General features: G+C 48.6%; 1 protein-coding gene across 1 annotated transcript in view; it reads left to right on the top strand.

Annotated features, from left to right (window-relative positions):
- Positions 1 to 25,488, top strand: part of b4galnt4a (beta-1,4-N-acetyl-galactosaminyl transferase 4a) — an 82,487-nt gene that overhangs the window by 9,606 nt on the left and 47,393 nt on the right. Inside the window, exon 2 of the mRNA XM_037450621.2 lies at positions 19,790 to 19,902. Within this exon, the coding sequence (XP_037306518.2) occupies positions 19,790 to 19,902 (113 nt within the window). The remainder of the gene's footprint in view (positions 1 to 19,789; positions 19,903 to 25,488) is intronic.

Raw genomic sequence — 25,488 nt, 5'->3', positions numbered from 1 at the left:
TCAGTGTGCCAAGACAGGCAGCTGTCTCTACATCATCACTCTCCCCCTCCCCCATTACTCCCAGCACCACTACCTGTCGCTGTTTGTGCAGAGAGAGTAATGCCCGTGTGTGATGTGTCCGTAGAATGTAGCACCTGGGTCAGACTGCTGCAGACCGCCCCCCCACCCCCCCCCCACACACACACACACACACATGCCCTCCGTTCCATCCGTTCCCCTCGTGTGAGCACTCTTTGCTCATTCATATGTTACGAGGGATTCCTATTTTGCTGCCTGGATTCTATTCCTTCCGGTGCTGTGGGAGTCTGCACCTGTGGGGTTCATGCATAAATAAACACACACACACACACACACACGTCGGTGGGCTGAATTTGCTTTCATGCCTCTCAATTTAAGCTGTGGGGAAGCTGACTCTGGAAGCATTTATGTTTGCCCCCCCTGAGTTCCAGCTGCATCGAAAATGGATGCAGGAGCCGCGGAGGAGACATGACAAATGGAGGTAAAAGAATATGATCAGACTCCAGCTGCCACCGGGGCTTCATGAAAGAGGCTAAATGTGGACGCGTAGAGCCACTTCCTGCAGAAGGTCGATGGCTTATCACAGAGAACACAATTGTTTTCGCTGCCGCAGAGGGGCTTTTTATATCACTGCTTACATCTATCTGTTGTTGGACACACAGGGGGTGGGAACATCAGCGCAGAAAACCTCAAACCTGCTGAACACAAAAGAAAAGATTTGCTGGATGCAGTCTCCTTTTAAACCAAGTGGTGCGCCATTTTGTGTGTGTGTGTGTGTGTGTGTGTGTGTGAAGGTGTTACATCAAGGACCGTGAAACTACCTGCATCCCACCGCTACATTTTCCTTTCAGCAGGTTGACTCGTCACCAGCTACAAGTGAGTCACACAAACGCCACGGAAATACAGGCCGTGCAAGTGAGACACACACACACACACACACACACACACACACACACACACAGAATTGCAAGCAACAACATGAATGAAGTAGACGTTAGTTTAAAAGTCAAGCAAAAAAATGGCCATCATCACTCTGCCACCTGGCCGCCATCCCATCAACTTGATGTAGTTGTTTCGGACCTGAACACAAATGTCCCACAGCTCCGAGATTTGCATGACCAAAACTCTCCCAACATCCTTTTCAACGCTGCAAGTCACAGCACAGGCACCATCGACAAATCATCAAGTATCGAGGCGGATAAATTATGATGCTTTTCACCTCTGGCATTATTGGTTTTATCCTTTTTGTAAATACGGCAGCAGAGCTTCATCTGGTTCTCTTTTGAGAATGAACAGGAAGGCAGACGCTGCCTGCTGCTCGCTTTCAATAAAAAAAAAAAACCATCATGCTTCAGCCCCGGAGCTACAGGCAGTCATCGCGATGAAAGGCCCACTTAGTCCACCTTCAAAACTCTGGAACTTTGCTATTGAAATGAACCGGAACTGCGGTCAAAAAAGAATCATTTTGTCCATCCGCTCGCCTCACGCGACGACGACGATGATGGTGATGATGATGATTCCAGAATTGGCCTTTGAACAACCCGAGAGCTGCGTTGCATTGTATCTCTTTAAGGAGTTGATCTGAGAGCAGACGTGCCATCAGAAGGCGAGAAGGAGCGAGTGGCGTCGGCATCGGGGACGGAACACTCCTCACACCCAGGAGTCTGGAGGAGGTCATTAGACGGGGACCCGGCTGGGATCCCAGCTGGCGTCTTTCCACCTGCCGCTGAGTCGCCAACCGCTTTTTGGGAAGCCAGATTACACTCCTCCAGTCCCACGCTGTGCCGCCCCCCCCTACCCCCCCCAGCTGACAGCCGAGTCCTGGGACCGACGGCGAGCGCTCAGCCTGGATGTGATATTTCACCGCCGGGGAACGTGACGCAATAATCTGGATGCTTGGTCGTCTGACAATCGCTCTCACTTGCACCCGTCCCCACGCAAAGGACTGCAAAATCTTTGATGTAATGCAACGTTTTTTTTGGGGGGGGGGGGGGGGGGGATAAAATCAGCAGATTAGAAAGCTTGCACAAAGGCAACTGTCTCCTCCTCTTTGATGTCTTTTTTTTTTTTTTCCTGTATGATTTTCTTGTGATGCTGGATAGTTTAACCAGATATCTGTTAGAGAGAGTGGGGAAAGTTAAAAAAAACACTTTCATGCAACAAACAGGAGTGGATCCACGGTGGCATTTTTGAAAAGAGAAATGCCGAAACTCTGTGTTTGATGCGCTGGAGAAGGATCGTAAAAACGGGCCACCGTGTGGTCGACGCATTGCAGAGTCGCCAAGGAAAGGGCCACCAGCAAGTCTTCTCTTCCTTTTTCGCCTGTTGAAACGTCTCTCATTGGCTAACGGGGAGTTGGGCCTATTGGGTTGGCTCCCATGCAATCATGTAGCAATTACCAGTTCTCTCATGGCCATTAAGACGTCAGGGCGTGTTTGTAGCCCACTCAAGAAATCAAGTAATTAGACCGCTGTGTGTGCACACGTTGCTGTTTATGGTGCTCAAAGAAGTTTTTAATGACTTATCTTTTTCCTGCGAGCCCGTGTACTCGTTCTCTTTTGACAAAGGCGCACATCAAAGGTGACGACAACGATGTCAGCGGCGGAGATGGGGAGGGGTGTTCTCTCGTTACAATTCGCTTTGGCTTTTTTCATGTTTTTTTTTTTTATTACTACCAATGAACCAGTGCAGCAACAATCCCCACCCCGACGTGGCGTACTCTTCACAAGCAAGTACCTTTTTTGAAAGTATGCAATGCGTTTGAGACCACAATAATTTTAAATTAAAAATTAAAACAAGTCAAGCATGAGATGAGGCCCCCTGTCTTTCAACGTAAATATTCATTCTGCCGGGCAACTGTTGCTAAGGACCCATCTTCTGTTTGTGTAAAATCTGTCATTCTTTACCGCTCCATAAAGCACCCACTTTATTATATATATATACACTCACCGGCCACTTTATTAGGTACACCTGTCCAACTGCTCGTTAACACTTAATTTCTAAGCAGCCAATCACATGGCGGCAACTCAGTGCATTTAGGCATGTAGACATTGTCAAGACAATCTCCTGCAGTTCAAACCGAGCATCAGTATGGGGAAGAAAGGTGATTTGAGTGACTTTGAACGTGGCATGATTGTTGGTGCCAGAAGGGCTGGTCTGAGTATTTCAGAAACTGCTAATCTACTGGGATTTTCACGCACAACCATCTCTAGGGTTTACAGAGAATGGTCCGAAAAAGAAAAAACATCCAGTGAGCGGCAGTTTTGTGGGCGGAAATGCCTTGTTGATGCCAGAGGTCAGAGGAGAATGGCCAGACTGGTTCGAGCTGATAGAAGGGCAACAGTGACTCAAATAACCACCCGTTACAACCAAGGTGGGCATAAGAGCATCTCTGAACGCACAGTACGTCCAACTTTGAGGCAGATGGGCTACAGCAGCAGAAGACCACACCGGGTGCCACTCCTTTCAGCTAAGAACAGGAAACTGAGGCTACAATTTGCACAAGCTCATCGAAATTGGACAATAGAAGATTGGAAAAACGTTGCCTGGTCTGATGAGTCTCGATTTCTGCTGCGACATTCGATGGTAGGGTCAGAATTTGGCGTCTACAACATGAAAGCATGGATCCATCCTGCCTTGTATCAACGGTTCAGGCTGGTGGTGGTGGTGTCATGGTGTGGGGAATATTTTCTTGGCACTCTTTGGGCCCCTTGGTACCAATTGAGCATCGTTGCAACGCCACAGCCTACCTGAGTATTGTTGCTGACCATGTCCATCCCTTTATGACCACAATGTACCCAACTTCTGATGGCTACTTTCAGCAGGATAATGCGCCATGTCATAAAGCTGGAATCATCTCAGACTGGTTTCTTGAACATGACAATGAGTTCGCTGTACTCAAATGGCCTCCACAATCACCAGATCTCAATCCAATAGAGCATCTTTGGGATGTGGTGGAACGGGAGATTTGCATCATGGATGTGCAGCCGACAAATCTGCGGCAACTGTGTGATGCCATCATGTCAATATGGACCAAACTCCCTGAGGAATGCTTCCAGCACCTTGTTGAATCTATGCCACGAAGAATTGAGGCAGTTTTGAAGGCAAAAGGGGGTCCAACCCGTTACTAGCATGGGGTACCTAATAAAGTGGCCGGTGAGTGTATATATATATATATATATATATATATATATATATATTACCAGCATGTCAATTCACTAGCTGTCCTTTTTATGCTTTCCCAAAAATCATATATTCTCCTTTCCCAATATTCTCTGGAGCATCTGACAGACAATATGGGGCTCAGTGAATTGCCAACCTCATAATCCAATTTCCTAATTCACAATTCCCCCTTCCCATGTGCTCGCCAAGCCCGAGAGCAGCAGAAGCGCAGAGGGATGCGTGCACTGATGTGTGGGCCGTGTGAGCAGAAGGGTTGGTGGGTTTCGGCAGCATGTCGAATAAAATGCAGCTTTTAAAAACTATTTTCTCTTTTTCTCTTGACGTCTTGGCATCCACGAGTCTCTCATCTCCACTTCTTAGCGCTCTGAGGTCCTCCTGGATGTCGAAAAAAAAGGTGTTTCAACGAGACGGGTCCCCTTGAATTATTTTTTGCATCCGCCACATTTATTCACATTAGCGGTTTCGCTGATTCCTTTACGGCCGTTTGATTAAAGTCTTCTAAAAGTCCGCCTGACTCATCACGAAGGATTCTGCACTCCAATGTTTGGGCATCCATCCGCGGCCACGGAAGCGTGACATTGAATCGCGCAAAGAGAGCGAGAGAGAGCGCCCTGATTCCCCCCCCCCCCCCCCCGCTGGGTTTGCCCTCCGTGGCCCCCTCGCTGTCACCCGGCCCGCCTCGCGTCGGGTGGCACAGAGACGCGTGATGATGTAACCGAGGGACACTGGCAGAGCGATGGGACCGCCACTGTGCTCTCAGAGCTTTGTCAGCCGTGCTTTTCTTCCTCGTTGATGGGGGGGGGGGAGGAGGAGGAGTCGTAACCTTGCCATGGGCGTTAGTAAATGCAAATATTAAAGGGGTCGTTGCAGGAGAAGCTGTCTCTGAGAAGCGGGTTGGTCGTCGCCTCTCTGACTGGCGTAGCTCGTTTTCTAATCACGCTGCACTGTTGGGCAACGGCTCTCGAGTCAATACTTGTGACACGAGGCCGGTCACAGCGTGCGTTTATTAGCACGCCGGCTCATTGACTGGGATGCCGCGGGGGGGGACCGTGGTGATAAATTGAACAGCTGATGTTTTAATATGGAGTCTGATGCAGGTTAACGATCCAGCGGGGAAGAAAGGGCTGTGATGCAGAAGCAGAGAGCGTTTCTTCAGTTTTTTTTTTTGTTGTTGATTATATTCACACACACTGATGTGGAAGTCCAGTTTTTGTTTTGCATTAAATTGCATTAAATTGCAATTGTACTGCCGGATCCCTCTCAAGAGTGACACCATCAGCTGTTTAATGCAGGGTGGACATCTTGAGGTTGGAGTCAGCTCCGGCACGGCGAGGAGCCTGGCGTTCTGCCGCTCCGCTGGCCCGTCGGGTTGAATTAGCACCGCCCGCCACGGGGGGGGGGGGGGGGGGACAGGAGCGAAGTCACAGTCCGCGGGTCACATGCGACGCCTCTTTCGTGCCGTTGGGGAATCAATGCTGTGCAAATCGATGGCCTTGAACCCGCACGCACAGAGGGAAACGTGGGATCTTTCTAAGAGATATGATTTTTCTTTGAGAATGCCCACCATTACTCCCCCCCCCGGCCCCCCGGGTGGCAGAGAGAGGCTCGGGCCCAGCGGCCGGGTCCGTTATCTTGGACGAGAAGCAAAGGAGCAGCGGTCACGTACTGTAGAGACGCCCTCCACTCGTAGCCGGAGGAGCAGGGAGGTGGCTACAGTCCACTGATAGACGCAGCACCGTGGTAATGATACCGAGTCTGGACTCGAGGCCCGGTCCCTCTTTGTGTCTTTCCTCTCCACCTTTATCACATAATACTGCTTCACTGTAGACGACCTGTTGTCGTGAGGGCTGATAACTGCTCTTTGCTCTGCACGGAGAAGGTGCTCAAACTCTCTTCAAACTCAACAATGCCTGTGTGTCCGAAACCATGAAGATGATCGTATTAGACCCCCCCCCCCCCCGCCCCCCCGCCCTCTTGTGTTCAAATACAAACCCGGTTCCCCAAGAGTGTCTGGCTGCCAGCCAGCCGTGTCCTACATGCTGTCTGCTTCTTTGCCTAATTTCAAATGAGCATCAAAGCGTGTTCGAGTGTGTGTTTGTGTACTTACGTACTTACGTATGTGACCTTGAGGGACCGCTTTCTTTCCATCTACGCGGGTCTCTCTGGTAAAAGTTACCGGGTGATTACTTTGAGGTCTGCCGACTGTGCGAGGACAAAACGCCGCCTTGTCTAATTGTGCCTTGAATGCAACATAAACAGTGAGCTGAGCTGGTGTCCCCCGTGGTCCCTGCACGGAGACGCACAAAAGACGAGCGAAGCTGCTGTGTTTTTTCCTTCAGAAATGGATCCGATTTGATCTTGTATTTCACTACCCCCCCCGCCCCCCCTTTGAACCCCTGTGTCTCTTTCCCTATTTTCCTGTCTAATCAACCGTTTCAATTGGCGGCGAGCATCCGGCCAGTTGTTTGTCTTTTCATCTCGCTGTGAAGCTGGACGGGAATCAACGGATCTCGGCAATCATCGCTTCAATGTAATTGGCCGCCTCGGCCAGTAATCATGCCGCGGGAGCACTCTCAGATGATTATAGCGGTCCTCCTGATTCTCAACGGGCATTTTAATAAGATATTAACCCCCCCCCCCCCCACCTCTCTATTGTTGTTCCAGTGTGGGGGAATGTGGTATGGTGGGAGTTTCACCGGAGGGTCAGTCGTGCATGAACACAAAATGGCCGCGAACGAATCGCTTTCTTCCGAAACGTCTTTATTTAAACGTATTACCCATGCGTCCTCCTCGTGGCTAACATAAATGTGCAGGTGGTGTGTGTGTGTCACAGTACGATCCGCAGCGCTCTCTCCCATCCTGTGACACGTTGACCTGCTTTATGGTGTCGAGCGGCGCCGCGGTCCGGGGCGCAGAGCAGGTGCCTCCGTTCATCCACAGCAGTGAGCCTTTGACAGTCGCCGTTAGACCCCGTGATGGATGCTCCTCACAGCAAGGGAACAGATGGGCGGAGGCCGCCAAAAGATGGAGATTGTTTTGTAGAGATGTATTCTAGATTTACAGCAGGAATCCTGTCATCCACCCAGTAGATTTTATAAGGAAATGTGGTATTTACAGTAAGGCTGTTTGCGACCTCAGCTGGCAGAGCTAACCGAACGACATACATTTGCCCTTTGGTCCAAAGCGACACTAAAGTCGGACTGGGGATATTTAGCAAACCTTTTTGTCCCTCATGCTGTTCTCCATCCCCCTCGCGTTGTTTGCCCCTATTTGCTTCTCTCCCCCATTCTGTGACATCGTACAGACTTTGCTCTGCTGCCAGCAGGCTTTCGGTGTTTCTCGTGTCCCCTGACACAGCCCCCAGTCATTTGGTATTGGTGCTATGGGTAATACTCGCCACCTCGCCCCCTCTCCAATGGTGCCTTGTGACTCTGAAAACCGGCAGAAGTGCGAGCGGCGCTGCTGGCTTGTTGTCCCGAGCATCATGCGCTTCTCTGCCGACCCGTATGCGTCATCGCCGCTTGTTTTTGTTTCCTTTGACCCCCTCAGCTCAGCCATAAGTAGTTATTTTCCGCTCCGGGTGTTGCATCCCTTTCCCTCTACGTCCCACGTGTCTCTCCATCTTACATGCTTAAGGCTGGTTATTTTTCACCCTGCTACTAAGAAATCTCAAAAAGTACAAAAGGAAAATTACCTCTGTTGCTCTTCTCCGTCCCTCTCCAGTTTTTTTTTTTTATTTCATTTTTGAACCTTGCTAGCTCTTCCTTTCCCTTCTCATCTCCCCTCTTTTCATCCCTTTCTCTCGCCCCCAAAACCTCAAACTCTCACCTTTTGCATGTTGGACCGGCCTTGTCTTTGCTCGGACAAACATCTCTCCTCCATCCAGTCCTCCCCCCCCCCTCATCGGCTGTCCTTCTCACCTCTCCCTGCTCTCATCCTTTCTCCTCTTCTTTCCAATTTCCTCTGCTCGAAATGAGATGTTGTGTACAGAAGAGAGAGTGTACGTTCCTTATCGCCAGCGCCGGTCCGGGTATTAGGTGGGGGAAATGGGCCTGTAATGAAACGGAGAGCAGTGCTGTGCAAACACACACCCCTCAAGTTTGTAGGTGTTTTATGTGTGTGTGTGCGTGTGCGTGCGTGCGCGTCACGTTCCGGCGAGTGGCTGATTAAGGTCGCCCTCTTTCTCATCTCGTTGCTCCTGCCACCGTCCTCGCTTCTCTCGTCTCGTCTCGCCCCCTCAGCCTCCTCCCACCTCTCCTGTCCGTCACCTTTTAAGCTCGCTTCACGCCTCCCACCCTCTGTCTCTCGGGTCGTCAGTCTGTCTCTGGTGTTATTTAGCCCCACTCCCTCAAATCTGTCTCACGGTTCCTTTCTCTTCCGTGCATGTTTGTCAATTTTCGATTGCGCACGTATTATTTGGTATGAGGACGTGTGCAGAGTGAAAGTGCACACTGCGCATGTGCGTGCAACATTGTGGCCTGTGTCCCTTTTTGCTCCCCTGGTCCTCATGCATTGTGCGTTAGTTGAGCGACAGCGGCAGAAGCCGCTGTTGTCTGGCATGCCGGTTGTATGCGTTCATGTCTTTGCAGAACTTGTTTCTGAGAGCGATGCGCCGACACTAAGCAGAATGGGTTCCTGTCGTTAGTGCCATTGTTTGTCATCCTTTTTTTTTTTTTAATCTTCCTTCAACACTCTCACAAGCGAACAGACTTCTTTCATGTTCCTTTTTGCACGCGCCGATCACCCTCCATGAGGGGGGGCTTGTAATGGAAAGATAGCTTAAGTGGATAGCGTTGAGCTCTAATGATGATTAGGGTGAATGATGAGTAGTCTTACTCGCAAGACAATGATTCCCAAAGGACTTGATGCCACTTATGGGTAGAAGCTGCAATTAGAAATGTGGCCAAGTTCTACTCACCTTAAAATCCATTTTTCTTCTCCCTAGAAAGTATTTTCTAAACATTTTTGTAAAGAAAAATAAATCATTACTAATATTCATACTTTGATATAAGCGGTTATCTTGTCCATAATATTTTTGGTCTACATCCGTTATCAGGACTGCAGCACAAACAAAATTCCAGGCAACATTTAGTCTCACAACTTGATATGATTGATTGATGGTCAATGCAGTACATTGACTCGCTCAAAGGAAGTAGGGCTTCCAAAAACTGGGGCAGCCAAAACCAGCGATCGAAGGAAAGCGGATGGAGAGCTTCTGTAAGGTCAATACAAGCTCACAACTCGGGGGAGATTATTGTTTTGGCCTCACGGTCGATGTGTACTCCGACAGCAGGCCAGTATGGAGACGGCTGCTAAGAGTGACGGATTGAAATATGCTTCGCTGCCTCCGGCTCATGCTTGGGGGGGTGGGGGGGGCGGGGCAGCGCGGTTGCCCAAGGTGATGGTTTTCAACATTAAATTCTCCTACCAGGTGAATCACTGGTTCGCTCTGTCACAGCGCTGCCGGACGCTGGCTGTTAGCTGCCCGTCCACTGATGTTGCCTCAGCTTCCACAGCATGAGAAAACTACAGCTTGGGAGGTGCTGTGGAACGTCTGCCGTCATATACGCGTCGCTTGGCTCAGTTGGTCGTTCAGATACGGGTCGTACTCTTAACATGCCTGTCCGTCGCAATACACTCTTACCTCCTTTTATTTATAGTTATAAATATAGATTTTTTTAAATCATCGACGATCAAGTTTTATAGTATTCTCCCATCAGTCTCCTGAAACAATAGCATGGTGATGGTAAGAATTGGGGATCTCATGGTTAATGGTCTGGAGGCTGGTTGCAGAAGTAGTACGGATGTAGGAGGTAGGGTGGAGGTTGGATGGAGGTAGTATGAATGTAGGAAGGTAGTCCAGAGGTAGGGCGGAGGTTGGATGGAGGTAGGCCGGAGGTTGGATGGAGGTTGGATGCATGTAGTCCAGAGGTTGGATGGAGGTAGGACAGAGGTAGGCTACAGGTTGGATGGAGGTAGGCCAGACTGAGTGGAGGGTCGGACACTGTGTGTCTGCTGGTGGGACATGACGACTAGTTGGCAGTTTATTTTGTTGATTGTTACCATGTTCTCTGAATATATATTTACAGACACATTTATTCATTTTTATTTTATTTGTTAAGGCGTTGTGTAAAAAGAAATGAGTGAGTGTAATTTTCAATAACAAATTGAGCACAAATACTCCACGTGAAGATCTCTAAATAAATATAAAGTGTTAACAATAGGGAATTGGAAAATAATACAAAGTAAATTGCACCATTTTATTTCATTCTTTATTTCATTCTGAGAAGCCCCTTGATTTGACATTACTGCCTTGTGCGAGTTGCTATCCAGCCAATTATTATACTTTGGAATGTCGGGTTGTTGCCGGGCAGCGAGACCAAAGAGCCTGAGATATTCCGACCCCGTACTTCCTCATTCTGGGACCTCGCTCTCCAAATCCGTGTCGTATCACATGGATTGAGGCCCGCTCTGTGCCTCCAACACCGAGCCAGCTGGACATCTGTTTAATTAAGCACATTAATTTTTTGTTTTGTTTTTGCACCCGCTAATCACCCTGGTAACACCGTCTCCCTTGACAATCCCTTCAAGATGGCAGTGGAACTGTCTGCTGTCCAGTTTCCACTCGCTCACATGCAGCTTGCAGCGTATTTATTTCCTTTTTTTAGCTTTTTTGATTCAACAATCGTAACGTGTTCGATTTCCTTGATGGTTATAAATTCACAAGTACTGAAACAAAAGGTTATATATCATTCTCATTACTACAGTATATGATAGTGGTAATATATAAACACACTACTGTGCGTCAAGGACGCCTTGTGGTTACTTCTCTACGATCTCCTCTTCTTCGAGATACACTTTAGGAATTGGAACGCCCTTCAAGACGGCGCTCTGAGATTGCCCGCCTGAGGAGTAAAGGAATGGAGGGACAAAATCTGCCAAAATGAGAAACTCGTGTGATGATTTAACATTAATTGAGCGGTTGATCTCGCCTTTCTTTCTGCAAATCCAACGCGTCGTCAGCGGTGCCGATCGGCGGCTTCTGCTGTTGCCCTTCACGTTGGCAGCGTTGGCCTTCCTTCGCTGTCACCAGAGGATACGGAGAGGAACAACCATGAATAATTTACTGCTAGCAGGAATATGCAAGCGGGTAAACAAGACACAAGGAACAAAGCGCAAACAGTCGCATTGCTGCATGGTGGGGGGGCGCAGCAGCGATTTTTTTTTTTAAATAGCGCCTCGCAAAGTATTGCTGTGATTGGAACGTTCACCAGAGAGACGCTGATGAGGCGGTTTCCCCTCTTCACTACCCAGAAAAATAAAAAAAAACAAAAAACCCATCACGTGGTAGAGATTCCTATAAGTGAATTAATCCACGTGGCACGTTGACAGTGCAATGTCCTTATCGCCAGTAACCAGCAGATGATGTGCTGAGGGCAGAGGAGGAGGGGGGGGGGGGATGGCAGAGTTGACAGAGTGGCCCCATTTGAGATTGTCAGCGGGTCCGTGGAGTGGCGACACCGACCCAAGACGGATCGAGGCCCGGCCCGGCTCGTACGCGTTGCCTGATCATAAATAGCCGGGGCCCCGGTGCAGGGTGGATGGAGGGTGGAGGTGGTTTGTCATCAGGCTCCCCGACGAGAAGGGGATTTATCACTGTACGGGGATAAGACAAGGCTATTATTGTTTCTGTCCTCCTCCTTCCACCACCCCCCCCCCACCCCCCCGCCTGTGTGGAACATATAACCTCTTCTTTTTCTTCTGAAAATTCCCCCTGCGCCTTTGGTTCCCCTTCCTCTGCCCTCCTTTCCTCCTCTCCTCCTGTCTTCTTTTACCTTCTGTTATTCCCCCCCCCCGAATCCCCCCCCCATACACATCCTCCTCCACCTCTCTTTGTCTCGGGCACACGGGCGATGTTATCAGGGAAGCGATGACTCCTCGGGGCGATCGGAATCGGATCCTCTGCGGAGGATAATGACCACGCCGGGGTTCTACACGGAAGCATCATATTCATGTAGTAATCGCCGCATCAGATGGCTTCAGAGAGTGATTTAAGACGGAGGGAAGGGATGGAAAAGATTAAAGGTGTGTGGGAAGAGCAAGTGAGACGGTAACGGCTGAGGTGGTGAGAGAGGAAAGGCAAACTGGTAAACAGTTTTCTAAAATACAACTTTGTCTTTTTCCCTCCTCCCGTCTGTGTTTTTTTTCTTCTTTTGTTTCTCTGAAGCCTGCGTGTCTGTTCCTCTTGTTGCTCCCGCGTGATGACGGTTCCTTTTCTGTGGCATTTTTAAGATGATGTTTATTCCGGGCTCACAGAGCCCCTCCCCCTCTCCACACGCGGCGCCTCAGCCAGTCAGGATGGCAAAAGATGGACGAATTATCGTAAAAAGGTCTCCTTGGGGGGGGGGCGGGGGCGGGGGCTCTCCCCTCATTTTAGATGCTCCGTTTGGCTCGGACCCGTGCAAACGTGGCTACGGCACCAAGGCCCATTTTTCCAGATTCTTTGTTTACAAATGTGTGCTAACAAGCGAGGGAGATCAGGCAGAATGCAAGCCATGCACGCTGCCTCCAATCCCCCCCCCCCCCCCTGGTGACACATCGGCTGTGACAGTCGTGGCTCCGCGGCGGCTCAGAGTAGCCTCCTTATCCGCTCCGCTGTGATTGGAGGAGCTGCCCCGTGGGTGTCATTGGCCGCTGCGGGGGTTGCTCGGTGAAGCGTCTGCGGGCATCTCTCCACGCTTTCTCACAGGGACGTAATTAACACACAGCCGGAGACTGAGGAGTACAGACCCGGCGTGGCCTTTTTATGAATATGCAATCACGCTCATTGCATGCACCTTTTCATTTGTTGTGATCGACCACTAGCCTCCATCTTCGTCTTGTGCCCGTCTCTCTCTGCAGCTTCGCGCTGCGCTTCCTTTTTTGCGATATCTTTTGCCGTAGGCCGTTCTCGTCTCCTTGGCAACTCTGGCTTAAGCGTACCTTACAGGCCTCTAAAGAGCCAGCGGAGCTCGCAGAGGCCTCGGGCACAAAGCAGCAGCAGGAGCAGCAGCAGCAGCAGGAGATGGGGAAAGACGGACAGCCATTTAGAGGGGAGCGGGGCCAGTGGGCTGGCAGGTTGCACTGGGGGGGTCAGACCGCTTTGTTCCACAGCCTGTGGCCAAATGCCAACCAGACAAGAGATCGACAGAACTATATCAGCTTTTATTCTTTTACTCTTTGCCAGCATGACCCCCCGTTGCCAGTTTGCTTCTAAAAACATCCATCCCATGCTCATTGAAGTATGAAAAGATAGACCCACTATGTACTGCTGCACAACACACAGTCAAAAGAGTCAAAAGTTTGGACACTTTCACTGAATTGAATGAGAAAGTGTGCGTGTGAAGGTCCGTATAGTCTAGCAGCTTTAAGGTCATCCCGTTTTCTCTGTCTTTTAGTATTTGAGTGCATTGGGCCGATGAGCAAGTGCAGTTGAAAACATTAGCAGAGCTTAGAGGAGAGGCCAGAAGAGAGGAGGAGAGTGAGACCTCTTTGCCCCTGACCCATATCACAGCGCATTAAGCATCTCTGCATTCCCTCGTTCTCTGCATTCCCCCCCCCCCCAAGGGCCATCGAGCACTCTCTCTCTCGCTGCTGCGCTCTCCTGTCCTTCCTGGCCCCTCGCTGTCACAGTCCCTTTGTCTCCATTCATCTTATCTGTAAGGCCTTGTTATGCGTTACTTGTTTAAATGCGCTGTTGCTTCCCTTTTTTTTTTTTTTATAAGGCCGCTTTGTTTGAGGGGAACTAAAGACCGGCGAGTGCAGCACTGTGAGCCCGGGCCTATTAATCAGTTTCACAGCGGCCCTCCACTCTGCTACATTGCTGACTGGCTAATGGCTCAGATCAGTGCAGTTTATTTGCTATAATTAAGGGGGGTCCATATGGCTAGTGCAGCCCCAGTGAAGCCCCGCTGCACCCCCTGCCGCGGCACGCCGCCTGTGTGTGTGTGTGTGTGCGCGCGCACAAATGCCCGACTGTCGTGACGAAAAAGCGCCATTAAGGAAGTCTAGCGGGCCGCCAGGGCGACGTCCTGCGTGCCGCCCCGCGCCGAGCGGGCCTCGTGACAACGTGACTGATGGCCGAGCTAAAAAGCCACGAGCCTCGGAAACGCCGCCATAACCTCGCTGCTCTAAAAAAAAAAGTAGTGGCGCGCTGAGGAATGGATTGCGGAGCGATCGGGGGGGGGGGCAGAGGGGCAATAGGCGAGTGGCTCAAGCGGCTAATGGCCGACTTGGTGATGAGTGCCTGAACGGGTGAACGTGAGTGAAACAGCGGAAATGGCCTCCGTGGTTACGCCCTCTTCTCTCTCTCTCTCTCTCTCTCTCTCTCTCTCCCTCTCTCAGACCCTTGTCCACGCGCCGTCCCACTCGACTCCCTCTTCACGGTCGCCATCAGTGATCCCGTCTCCCTCTTGACTTCCAGCTTAATCCCCCAAACTTCAGTTCCCAATCAATCAGCCCCGTTACTCAGCGACGCAAATCACCGACTCCACCAAACGGCTAATCAGCGTGGCAAGGTCGAGAGGTCAATTTTCTGTTGAACTGCGTGTTAAAACAGACAAGGAGCATGAGCTAAGCAACTTTGATCGAAGCATGGCTGCAGCATTTTTAATTATTTTATTTTATCCAGCCTCCCAGCTGGCCTCCTGGGATTCAAGTGTGATGAAGAAAGAGAGGAAAGAGTGCAATGGGCTGCACTCGGGCAGGCAGAAGCATCTCTGCAGCAGGGAAGGTCAGCGGCAGATGCATGGCACGTATTTGTCCGCTCGGTAGAGCGACGCTTTGCTGGAAGGCCGTGCGTGGAAGAAGAAGAAGAAGAAGAAGAAGAAGAGGAGCGTGCCGGGTCACACTGTAGAGAAAGGAAAAGAGAAGGCTGCTGTGCCTGTCACGAGACGAGCCACCATAACGATCAATCAATCATAATGCTGTGGCCCGGTTTAATGAGTCGAGATTCTCAGTTGGACATCCATGCAGCCGGGGGAGAACGGGAAGTAAACATCTCCATCCGCCCTGTGCGGTGTCAAGGAAACGGATGAGTGGAGCTGTGGGGGGGGAGGAGGAGGAGAGTATTTTATTCCTAAAATTAGGCCCCATGATACCAGATTTTGAGCTTCATTTGAATGCTGCAGTCCACGGAGGCCTTGTTACCGACCTGCTCACATAGCTACCTCCAGCCAGGACAGTGTCACGGACGCCCTTTTTGTAACCTCATGATGACCTCGGCGCCGCCCACTCGGCTGGGATTCAGTCCGAGGAAACGTATTTTAGAATGAGCTTTAATGTCCGCCTAGGTCTCAAGCCGTTGCCCAATTCGTTAATAAAGTCCACTGCAAACTTCCGCGCTTCTGAAAATTATTATTCATTCATTAAATTGTAATCATCAATCTTTTTTTCATCCAATTTCCCCAAAATGTTTTGTTCTTAAACGCAATACCTCAAGCACCTTGAGTGATATTCCTCAAAATATGCCACTAACATCCACTTGAAATGTGGTGATCAAAGGTCAAGGTCACCCCCCCTCTCCGTAAAAAACAGCTATTGAAAGTTATATGGTAATTACGACAATTTAACCCAAAGGTCTTTTAGCGTAAAATGTCCAACCGCCACGTAGTGGTCTGATTGGCTGGGACTCGACTGCTTGCCCCAAGGGGATCGTTCCAGTTCCTCCTGCTGTGTCCTGTCACCAGCTCTCCGTCATCGTCGCGTATTGAGTGGCCCCCGGCTGTGCCTTTTTCCAAAGGCGCCGCGTTGCACCCGCCCTTGAGACAACACTGGCAAACGGATTGCGATGGCGACCGCTGGCGTTGTGTAACCACTGCTTCTACAGTATTTCTCCTGTTTAACAGAGGGCTATTACACGCAACCCAAACGCATCATTACTATCATCTGATCTCTGGGACTCTTTGTCACAAAAGTTCAAACTAAACCCCAGCTTGACTTCCTGCCTTCCGTGATGTTCAGTCTCACCTCTCTCTTCTCGTCTCACTGCGCTCTCGCTTCTTTGATTGCGTGAGATTAGCATTCTGCCGCATCGCCATTCGGTCCCTCGCCTCGCCCCTTGCACTGAAACCCGGGCCCGTCAAGCCTTGTTCAAAGGTAGAGCGAGAAGCCGAGGTGCATCACACACACACACGCACACACACACACCCATATGCACGCATACGGAGGAATGCACTGAAACAAGCACGGCTACAGATGAGCGCTCCGACGGGCTTAGAATATCGTTTAGTTTTAAAAAGGGCAGCCGGACAAGGTGAACTTTATTCCCCAGAAGTGGAGAAAGCTGAAGAAAGTTCCTTCCAACCCTTTGTCTCCATCTTCAGAGCGCAACCCACATCCGCCTCAGATAAGACTCGCCACGGGACAGAGACTCTCTATCTCCGTCCTCTGGAGGTTGTAGAAGTTTCTCTCCTCCATCTTATCTTCTCAGTAAATAGAGCTGTAGTTTTTGTTGCGGGGCAGAGGAGGGGGGGGGGGGGGGGGGGGGGGGGCAGGATGTAAGAGCGGAGGTTTCTAAGCGATTAGCATTCCGCCTCCTGCTCCGAGTCGATTGGCTTCCATTAACCTGCCACTCGGCTTTTCATTTCTTCATTAGAGGCCGCGTTGGAGTCCGTCACTGTGTCCGACTCTCTCTGTGTGTTTGTGTGTGTGTGTGTGTGTGTGTGTGGCTGATTCTCCACCGTTGCATCCAAACTGTGTATCCTGTGAGCGGGGGGGGGATGAATACGTCTAGTCACACACTTCTACTATTTTAAGGCCATTACTAGGTTTCCGAGAAGACGGTTACAACGTTTGCACACACAAACAGGTCTGTTCCTCTTCCTCTTTTGGGGACGGTTGAAGAATTTAATAGAAGAATGCGTTTCTAGTGACGGCTCTTTCTTGTTTTCACACCTTTATGCATATGAGAGGGGCTGATTTAAATCATAACTAATGATATTAGCAGCAAAATGTTATTTCGAAGTTACACTTCCCTCAATACGGTTCGTTCTCTCAGTCCTTTTTTTCTCAAGGAGTTCACTCAACTACGACTTCAAAAGACAAAGCTTGAGGGGCTTAAAAGCGAGGAGAAATGATTTAAAAAGTGAATTCTTCTGTTGAAGTTTTGACATCCACGCAGCTCGAATACATAAAATAAGATGCACTGCATTTACGCGTGTGTTGCTGAAATCTATTTTGAGGTTTAAAGATTTCCGTCGCCACTCGTCATCGCGTACATCAGGAGATCATAATAAATGACCAAAGGGGAATCTCACCTGGCTGCCTGCAGCATTGCCTGCTCATAATAGTCTCAGGTCAATGGTTGGCGGTGCTGCCACTTGACTCCCAAAGTGTTTTCTCATTGGGAAGAAAAGAGTTAAATAGAAAAATCAAACGAGGCGTAAATTGCGTAAATGCACAAAGTGTTTTCTATTTGGTTGATTTGAGATAATCTCTCATATTCTAATTACAGCATTATATAGCGTGTTGTATTGACATGTCCATAAATGCATTATCTATGGACTTTAATAAGGAGAGTGGATGTTTTTCCTTTACATGCAGCTACTGAAAACCACAAAATGGTTTATTGTTACACAGATCAGAACTTAAAAGTTGAGGCGTCTTGCTATTTTTGGGTCAACGGTGGCAGGAACGTCGGGCTCGAAGTGAGACGAAGCTGAGCGGGGCCACTCTTTGGTGGTTGCTCTTTGATCCGTGGGTAGCTTTGAAGGAACCCGGAGGACACACACTCAGACTGTGGAGATGAACTTTTTAACTACAGCCTCCTGTGGCTCAAGTGGCCCCCGTATGATAAGGAAAGTTGTATTATTTTTGTGCCAGGCTGACATTTGCCATTTGACATTTTCCAGTGCGGTTTTTCCCGAGTGGGCAAGAGTCAGGAAACAAGCCAACACACCCTTTACAATAACAAAGAGGAAAGCTAGGACTACAGTTTAGAGCCATGGGTTGGGAACATAGCAATTTTCTTCTCTGTTAAGCAGGATGATGAGATGATTTGTTGGATCAAATCGGGTTTTATTTTATTACCGTTGCTTTGGAAACAGTGACTGCGGGGAGACGTGATATCCAAACACAAGAGGAAGACGTATCCACACCATGATGTTTGCCAGAGACATCGTTAGACGGAAGGAAAACCTTCAAGGTTGACAGATTTTCGTTTTTTTTTTTTGACTTTGACTGTTTTTTCATGAAGCTTCTAGGGTCCGTCGCTTTGAGTGATGTTTGAGCACGCACCTAATCTGTCTTTCCCACTTCTCCTTGACCGCATCAATCTCCCTCCTCCTCCTCCTCCCGCCCCCCCTCCATCCTCATACCACCCCCCCAACTAATTCAGCCCACTCAGACTCATTGTTAAGGGGGACATATTGGAAAACCATTAGCTCTCATTATGCTTTATAGCCACTCGTTCTCCACATTCGGTCTTTTAATCACAATCCGTGTGTGTGTGTGTGTGTGTGTGTGTGTGTGTGTGTGTGCGTGTGCGCGCGCAGGCCCTTCTGTGCGCGTGGCAGTATCCGTGCGTGTACATTACAGCCAACCCCCCCCCCCCTTGCCCCCCTCAGCAGACATTAATGAACCACTTTCACTCTAATGCTTTTGGGACGCCACAAAGGGGATTTTTTTGTGGTGGAGTCACACGCCACCTTTTGCGACGTTGTGCGTCTGGGGGCCGTGTGGGCTGGAAATAAAAAGAGATTGGAGTGATCGAGGTGTGGACCGCCTTTATTATGAAGTTCTCTGTAGGAACCCTCGTGGGGGAAACCTCACGTGCATCCCTTTGCTTCTTGTAACAATCCTCATAAGGCGCTGAATGTCCTGTGTTGTGTTGTCACTGCTGTGTATCGAATTGTTCTCCCGTTTATTCATGCACGTTTGCGCGTGTGTGTGTTTGCTTACACGTGTGTGTGTGTTTCGCCCGCAGCAGGGAGGCCTAGCAGTTTGGACCGTATGTGTGTGTGTGTGTACACGCATACATGGACACGCACTTCTGTAATTTGCAGATTTACATTTCTAGTTCTTCTCTTCGCGCCAAGTCACCTGACAGCCTTGTGCAGCAAAACTCCCATAATCCATCTGTGGCACGACAGCATCTTGACGGCTCTGCTTTGCAGCTAGAAAAGCTTTTCTTCGTGTGTCTCAATCTGCTCCCTTTCCCCCCCCCCCCCCCCCCCCATTGTCACCCCCCCTTTTACATTCACCCTCTGGACCAGTTTTTATTCTCCTCTGATCTTCTTCTTTTTTTCCCCCAAATTACATCTTTTCCCATTTAATCTCCCTCTTCTCTGGAAACTTTTATCTGGGCTTGATTACACCAGAGAAGCTCAGTGGAAAGAAAATGAAGTGATATCGTGCAATTATTGTTGACCATGAGTGTGATGGTAATGAAGATATTCATACTCATAATTACGTTGTAGAGATGATAGTGACGAGAGCGACAATGGTGCCGTTAACAAAGCTGATTAAACCGAAGATGAGGAAGATGATGAGGATGATGATAATGGCGCTTGCTGGCTGTTTGAGCGATGTCCATGTTTTCACCTTGGTCCAGATGGAGAGCGACAGACGGAGGGGACGGACGCCAGCCGCAAGAGGGACGCTCGCTCCTCGGCCGGTCACCACAAGAGCGAGGACACCAGCGACAGCAGGGAGGACGAGCCTGCAGTGAGTCTTCCTCCACAGTGGCTTTCTCTCTCTCTCTCTCTCTCTCTCTCTCTCTCTCTCTTTTCTTCTGTCTCACCACACACCACTGACGGCCAAACCCCAAACACTCGTCCCCGCTACGCCCCGACTTCCTTCTGAGCGGGCAGCGATGGGATTGTTGGCGATGTGAGACAATGCAAAGTGAACCGCGGCGGGGAAATATCTGTCATCCGGTTTTGGTGTTTTAAAACTTCTTTTGCTCATTAAAATCCATCTACAGGATGCCCCTGTGACCCAAAACCCACTGCTCTGAATTTGAATATTGTTTCCAGCTCTGGTAGCACACCGTTCTAAATACATTGAGGTTTTTTTTCTGTGATAGTTTTTGTGCTGAGGGATGGGAAATTTCCCAAGTTTGCACATCCAGCAGCAGAACGTGAGCAGAGATCATCAGTGTTCCTGCAGGCAGCCGTAAACCACGGCAAAGATCTGACGCTTGAAGGACTCTTAATTCCGCCGAGGAGGGGGTGGGGGGCGATCATTTTTATTTCCACAAAGGGAGACGATCCGATGGCCAGTGGAGTGACGGGAGGAGGGAGGCTTGTGGAGAGTTGCATCACAGCGCTCCAGTCCGACGACTTTTTAAAATGATTAGTTAACGGATAAAACGTTTGTAAAAGTGTAAAACATTCATACCATAAGAAATACATTTAACAGCTTAGTCTCTATTAAAACCGTAGCTTCCCTTTAAACAGTGTAGAGGTTGTTTTTTTTTTTTTTAGTGCTCCGGGGCGAAAATTCTACAGCATCATGTTCTGTATTAAAATGATGATCTCGTCTTTAATATCCGTAATGTTACCTACTCTTATTGTACCCTCAGAGCGAGGCTTTGGTGAGCAAATGAAAAAAAAGACACGCCCAACTGGTTCGTAATTAAGGACCTAGAAGTCACTGGTGCAGATTAGCAGGTCTCGGCAGGCGGACGCGCCGCATCCCCCCCCCACACAAACGTCTCCAAGCAGCAGGGGGACAACATCTGGGTTCTTTTTCACTTGAATTCACTTTATTGTTGATTCGATCACCGATTAGCAAAGCCTCTGCTGAGCAGTAAAACCCCTGCTGTGTTTTTATTAGAACCTCCTCCGTCCTCAGCCTCAGAATCGTGGCCGTGAAGGCAGAGCAGAGTATTTAAATGTTGCGCGTCCAGTGTCGCTTTAATGTAAAAAAAAAAAAAAAAAAGAGGCCAGAAATATTGTAGCGCAATGAATGATGCAGATTAAGGAGCCGTTTCACATTTAGTGGTACACATTATTTACAGTGTCTGTGCTCGCCGGAGAGGATCATTAAACTGGGCTCGAAGGGAAGTCCCTGAGAAGCTGCTGTATGTGGATTGAATATAATAAGCTGTATCATTACATTCTACTCTATGACATAGATAGTTAATGACTGGTTTTAAAGTGTATTTCTGAGTGTATTTGCATACTTGCGTCCTGCATGTGTGGCGAAAACGTCATTCTCAACACATCGGAGTCACAGAGAGGTTTCCTTCTGAACGGACCTCCCTCTAAACCCCAAACCTGCCCGATGGCATTAAGGGCCTCCTGCTCTGTAACCGGGGGGCGGCTCTCCGGATGAGTCCCGCGCACTGAAGCTCCGAACGTATATTCTGCAGAAGTCACTAAAATGGGCCTGAAAGTTTAATAGCATCGCTTTTTTTCGGTCTGTTCCCTAAAGAACGGATGATGGATTTGTTTCGCTCGAGCTGTGTTCAGGATAAACACGCTCCTCACTACCGCAACGTAGGCCTTCAGCGGGAGGCGCTTAGTAGGATTGACAATCTCTAACGTGGCGATCTGTAACGTGATGGCATTAAGCGCTTTGTAATATCCCTCCGAGAGGTGTGTGTGTGTGTGTTTGCGCGTCAACAAAAGCTCACCCTTAAGACTCTCCCGTTGAGCTCCAGAACCGCATCAGTCTTCATCTATAATTCACCTGCCCATTTACCAGCTCTTCCCAAAACTCTCCTGCTGCTCGTCCAGCACCAAACATCTCCGAGGAGAGAAAACACAAAGCCAAGCAGAGCAATTGACACCTGCAGTCGATATGAAGATGAGTGACGACGCCCCTTCATTAAATGTCAGAGCCAAAGGCCAACCTGGTGTGTGTTTCCTTGAGGGAGGGGGGTAATAATGAGCCGTAATGTGGGTTAGGTTAGGCGGTACACGAGGCTTTCTCTGTTCGGGAGTAAAGCTCCTTTTTTAATGTTTTGCATTGCACTAATGGCTGGGAACGCTAAGGAGGTGGCGTCTGCTAAAAGCCTGTTTGTTGTCAGATGGCAAAGCTTTGGCCGAAGAGGGAACGTTATTCTGAGCACCATTAGAGGGAAGCAGGGAAAGACGGAGTAGGGAAGGAGAGGGTGACTGAAGGGAGGAGGTCAGGTGATGGGAGGAAATAAGATAAAATCATTGTGTGTGTGTGTGTGTGTGTGTCACCTCCACTTTGACTGACAGTCTTACTGTCCTATTGCATTTGGTGCATACATGTTACTTTATATATGTGTTGTTGTTTTTTATTTGTGTGATTTGATGAAAAAATGGCCGCCATGCATCGCTGTGGCCGCCATGTGGGCGATCACCAAGACTCTCAACTGCTCCACACACAGATGTGGAGGATCCATCGCTGCGTTCGGTAGCCTGGCGTTGGGCTTCGTGTCGTCTGTAAATGCTATTTTATGTTATTGCCTTTTGACATTTCGATGAGGCCGCGATGATCATCAGTGACACGCGACTCATTCATCCAGGTACACGTTCCATCTATTTAGCGTTTTCCGATGAGCGCGTCGGGGTGACGCATGCAGGCGGTGACTCGGTCGTGTCCCCCGCTGACATCTGGTTGAGGGAGCTCTCTCCTGCTGATCTGGATCGGCAGCCGGCCAAGTGGAAATTGATCTCCCATGAGGCATTTGGTAGATCAGCCTGAGAGCCCTACCCCAGTGAGTCTTTCTGCCACTTTTCTCACGTGTGTTGTCACCTTTGTTACTGAAAACGGCTTAATTACATTTCTGGATGGCACGTTAATTAAAGAAAATAAATAAATCAAATTGTAAGCCTTGTTTGGATCCAAAGGAAGGTACCAAAGTTACCTTTTTTAATGAAGGGAATGTGAGTTTTGAAAGCGTTGTTTGAATGCTTTGTAAATTAGCCGATTTTAAATATCAAAGAATCATCATGTTGTAGGCCTCAAGTCTGCTGTCGCCATAGAGGAGCGAGCTCTGGTGCAAGAAGTCACAGGATCCTGAAGGCTTTAAACAACCATTAAGATAAGTGAAATGCTTTTGGAAGCAAAAAAAACATTATTAGTAACATTATTTCCCAAAGCGTTTTGTTCCAAACGCACATGAGAGTACCGACGGATTTCATCTCCACTTTCTCCGTGCAACGGAGCCTCGCTGCTGGCGCTGTGGATTCCGTTGAAGGAAACCACGAGCTCAGCTACGCGTGTTCTCCCTTTAGTTCGTTCCATTTCTGTAGGCACGCGTCGAAACGAATCACAGGACCATCGCTATATTTAGGATTGATTTGTTTGCTCACACGTTGGCATTCACAACCTTTTTAAAAGCACCGGCCCTTTGGGCACGTGTATCCCCTTTACCGTGAATTAATCCCTGTGGTGTACGTTACTTTGATAACCAACTGAGGCCCCACAAACATCCTCTTCTCTCTCTCTCTCTCTCTCTCTCTCTCGTTGTTGTTTTTCGTACTTGGCTGTGTTGATAGGATGCTGTTAGAGGGCCTCAGGTCCAGGGTTGTTTCTTGCTGGAGAATCCCGCTCTTTCCCTCATTGGTTCCTTCCAGCTGGCTCTGGACCAGGAACTCTGGAACTGTTTTTTGCGGTGGTTTGTTCGGTTTCACGCGCTACGGCCATGCAGGGTGAAGGTCGATTAGGTCAAAATGACACGACACAAGACTTATAGGTTTGCTTTTATTTTCTCACCTCCACCCGGCTCTCGCTGTGGGGCGTTTTTTCTGTTACACTGATGTGACGGATGCCTGCTGAGTGTTGTTAAAATGAAAAGGGGGCTGGAAGCCAACGAGTTAAAGGGCAAATCCCATCACGGTAAGAGAAATGATGCTGCGGGGTTTTGACCGGGTCTGGTCCATCATGTCAAAATGATTATTTTTGTAAACCACCTTTTTGTTTGGCAAATCAGGTCATATTTGACAATTGAGCTCCGCTATTTTAAGCGGTAATTTTAGTCAATCCAGTTGGATTTCCTTGTTTTTTGCTCCAGTTTTCAGCTCCTCCCTTTTGGAGCTCTCTAGAGGTGGCGGCTTGAAAGGGTCTCTCGTTCCGCACTCTTTTCTTTTATGGTCTGACAACGTTTAGCAGTGAACAATCCCAGAACCCGTCAGCCGTTGGCATGAAGATGGATAAGAGGGATCCGTTTCTGGGTTTAATGTTGAGGCCAGGTCTGTCTTTTGGGTGCGCTGAAATGAGAAAAACTAAAAAATGACACTTGATTAAGTGCAGAAACATGTCGGAACAACAGTGTTTTTGGGGTTCGGGTTTTTATCTGGACCTTTACTCCCACGACAGTAATTCTTGTGGTGGGTCCCATACATTTGTCTGACTTTGTGTTGTACGTTGTTGCATCTTGCAGCCTGCTTCCTTGGATAGGGTTTGCTCTGATGTATTTTTAGAATAAATGATTAGGGATATATTATATCAAGTCTTGTGCACACCATTGCATGTAGGACAAAAATAATAAGTTTAGATAAGAAGTATTCAAATATCGAATTCAGAACACAACTTCTATATGAAGTCATTATGCACGTTGTATGCAAGTCATGGATGGTTCTGCTTGTGACATGTGCACTAAAAACTACACTGTATACCATATATTAGAGCATTTGAAATAAATGACAAACTGTATCATGGCCGTAGCTTGAAATAATTGCCGTGTTCCTCAGTAAAAATACACACCACTGTAAGGCTTATGCACCCAAGTTTTGCAGTAATATTATATATTAATATTATTACTACCACTTGAAATGAAATTGGTCAAAGGTACAAATAGATGCTTCGAGTTGACTGTGAGGGAGTACTATGCATGCAGATGTGAGCTCGCCTATCATTTCTTCCTCTCTCCATCATCTGCTCTTCATTCCTCCTCCTCATTAACCTCTCACGTCGACTCCATTATTGTCTGTGCTTCCACAACCTCCACTACTCTTTCTCACTCACCTTCCCCAAGAACTCCTCCTTCTCCTCCTCCTCCTCCTCCTCCTCCTCCTCCTTTCGCCTCATCTCATGGATGTGAGAAAAGCGTTCAGTTGGATTGACATCAGTCCATTATGATTCAGGTATAATGATATAATAATGGCATCATATTTTTCTCAGTAGAACATACTGCACTTAATATTTTCAGATCTCGGTGCTGTGATTACCATAGAAACCACAACTGGAGTTTGACCTTTAAAAGTCTTTGCAAAGTAGATATTAAATAGGACATACCTCATTTGCAAGCTTTTCCAATCGTGCCACATACATCAGATACGGTCACTTAATGCGCCGCTATGACAACCTGCCCGTCTATGGGGATTTCAG

Source organism: Pungitius pungitius, chromosome 6 (genome assembly GCF_949316345.1).
Source record: "Pungitius pungitius chromosome 6, fPunPun2.1, whole genome shotgun sequence".
Lineage (NCBI taxonomy): Eukaryota > Metazoa > Chordata > Actinopteri > Perciformes > Gasterosteidae > Pungitius > Pungitius pungitius.
The sequence above is the reverse complement of the archived record's forward strand: the minus strand, read 5'-3'. Positions and strand labels throughout refer to the sequence as shown.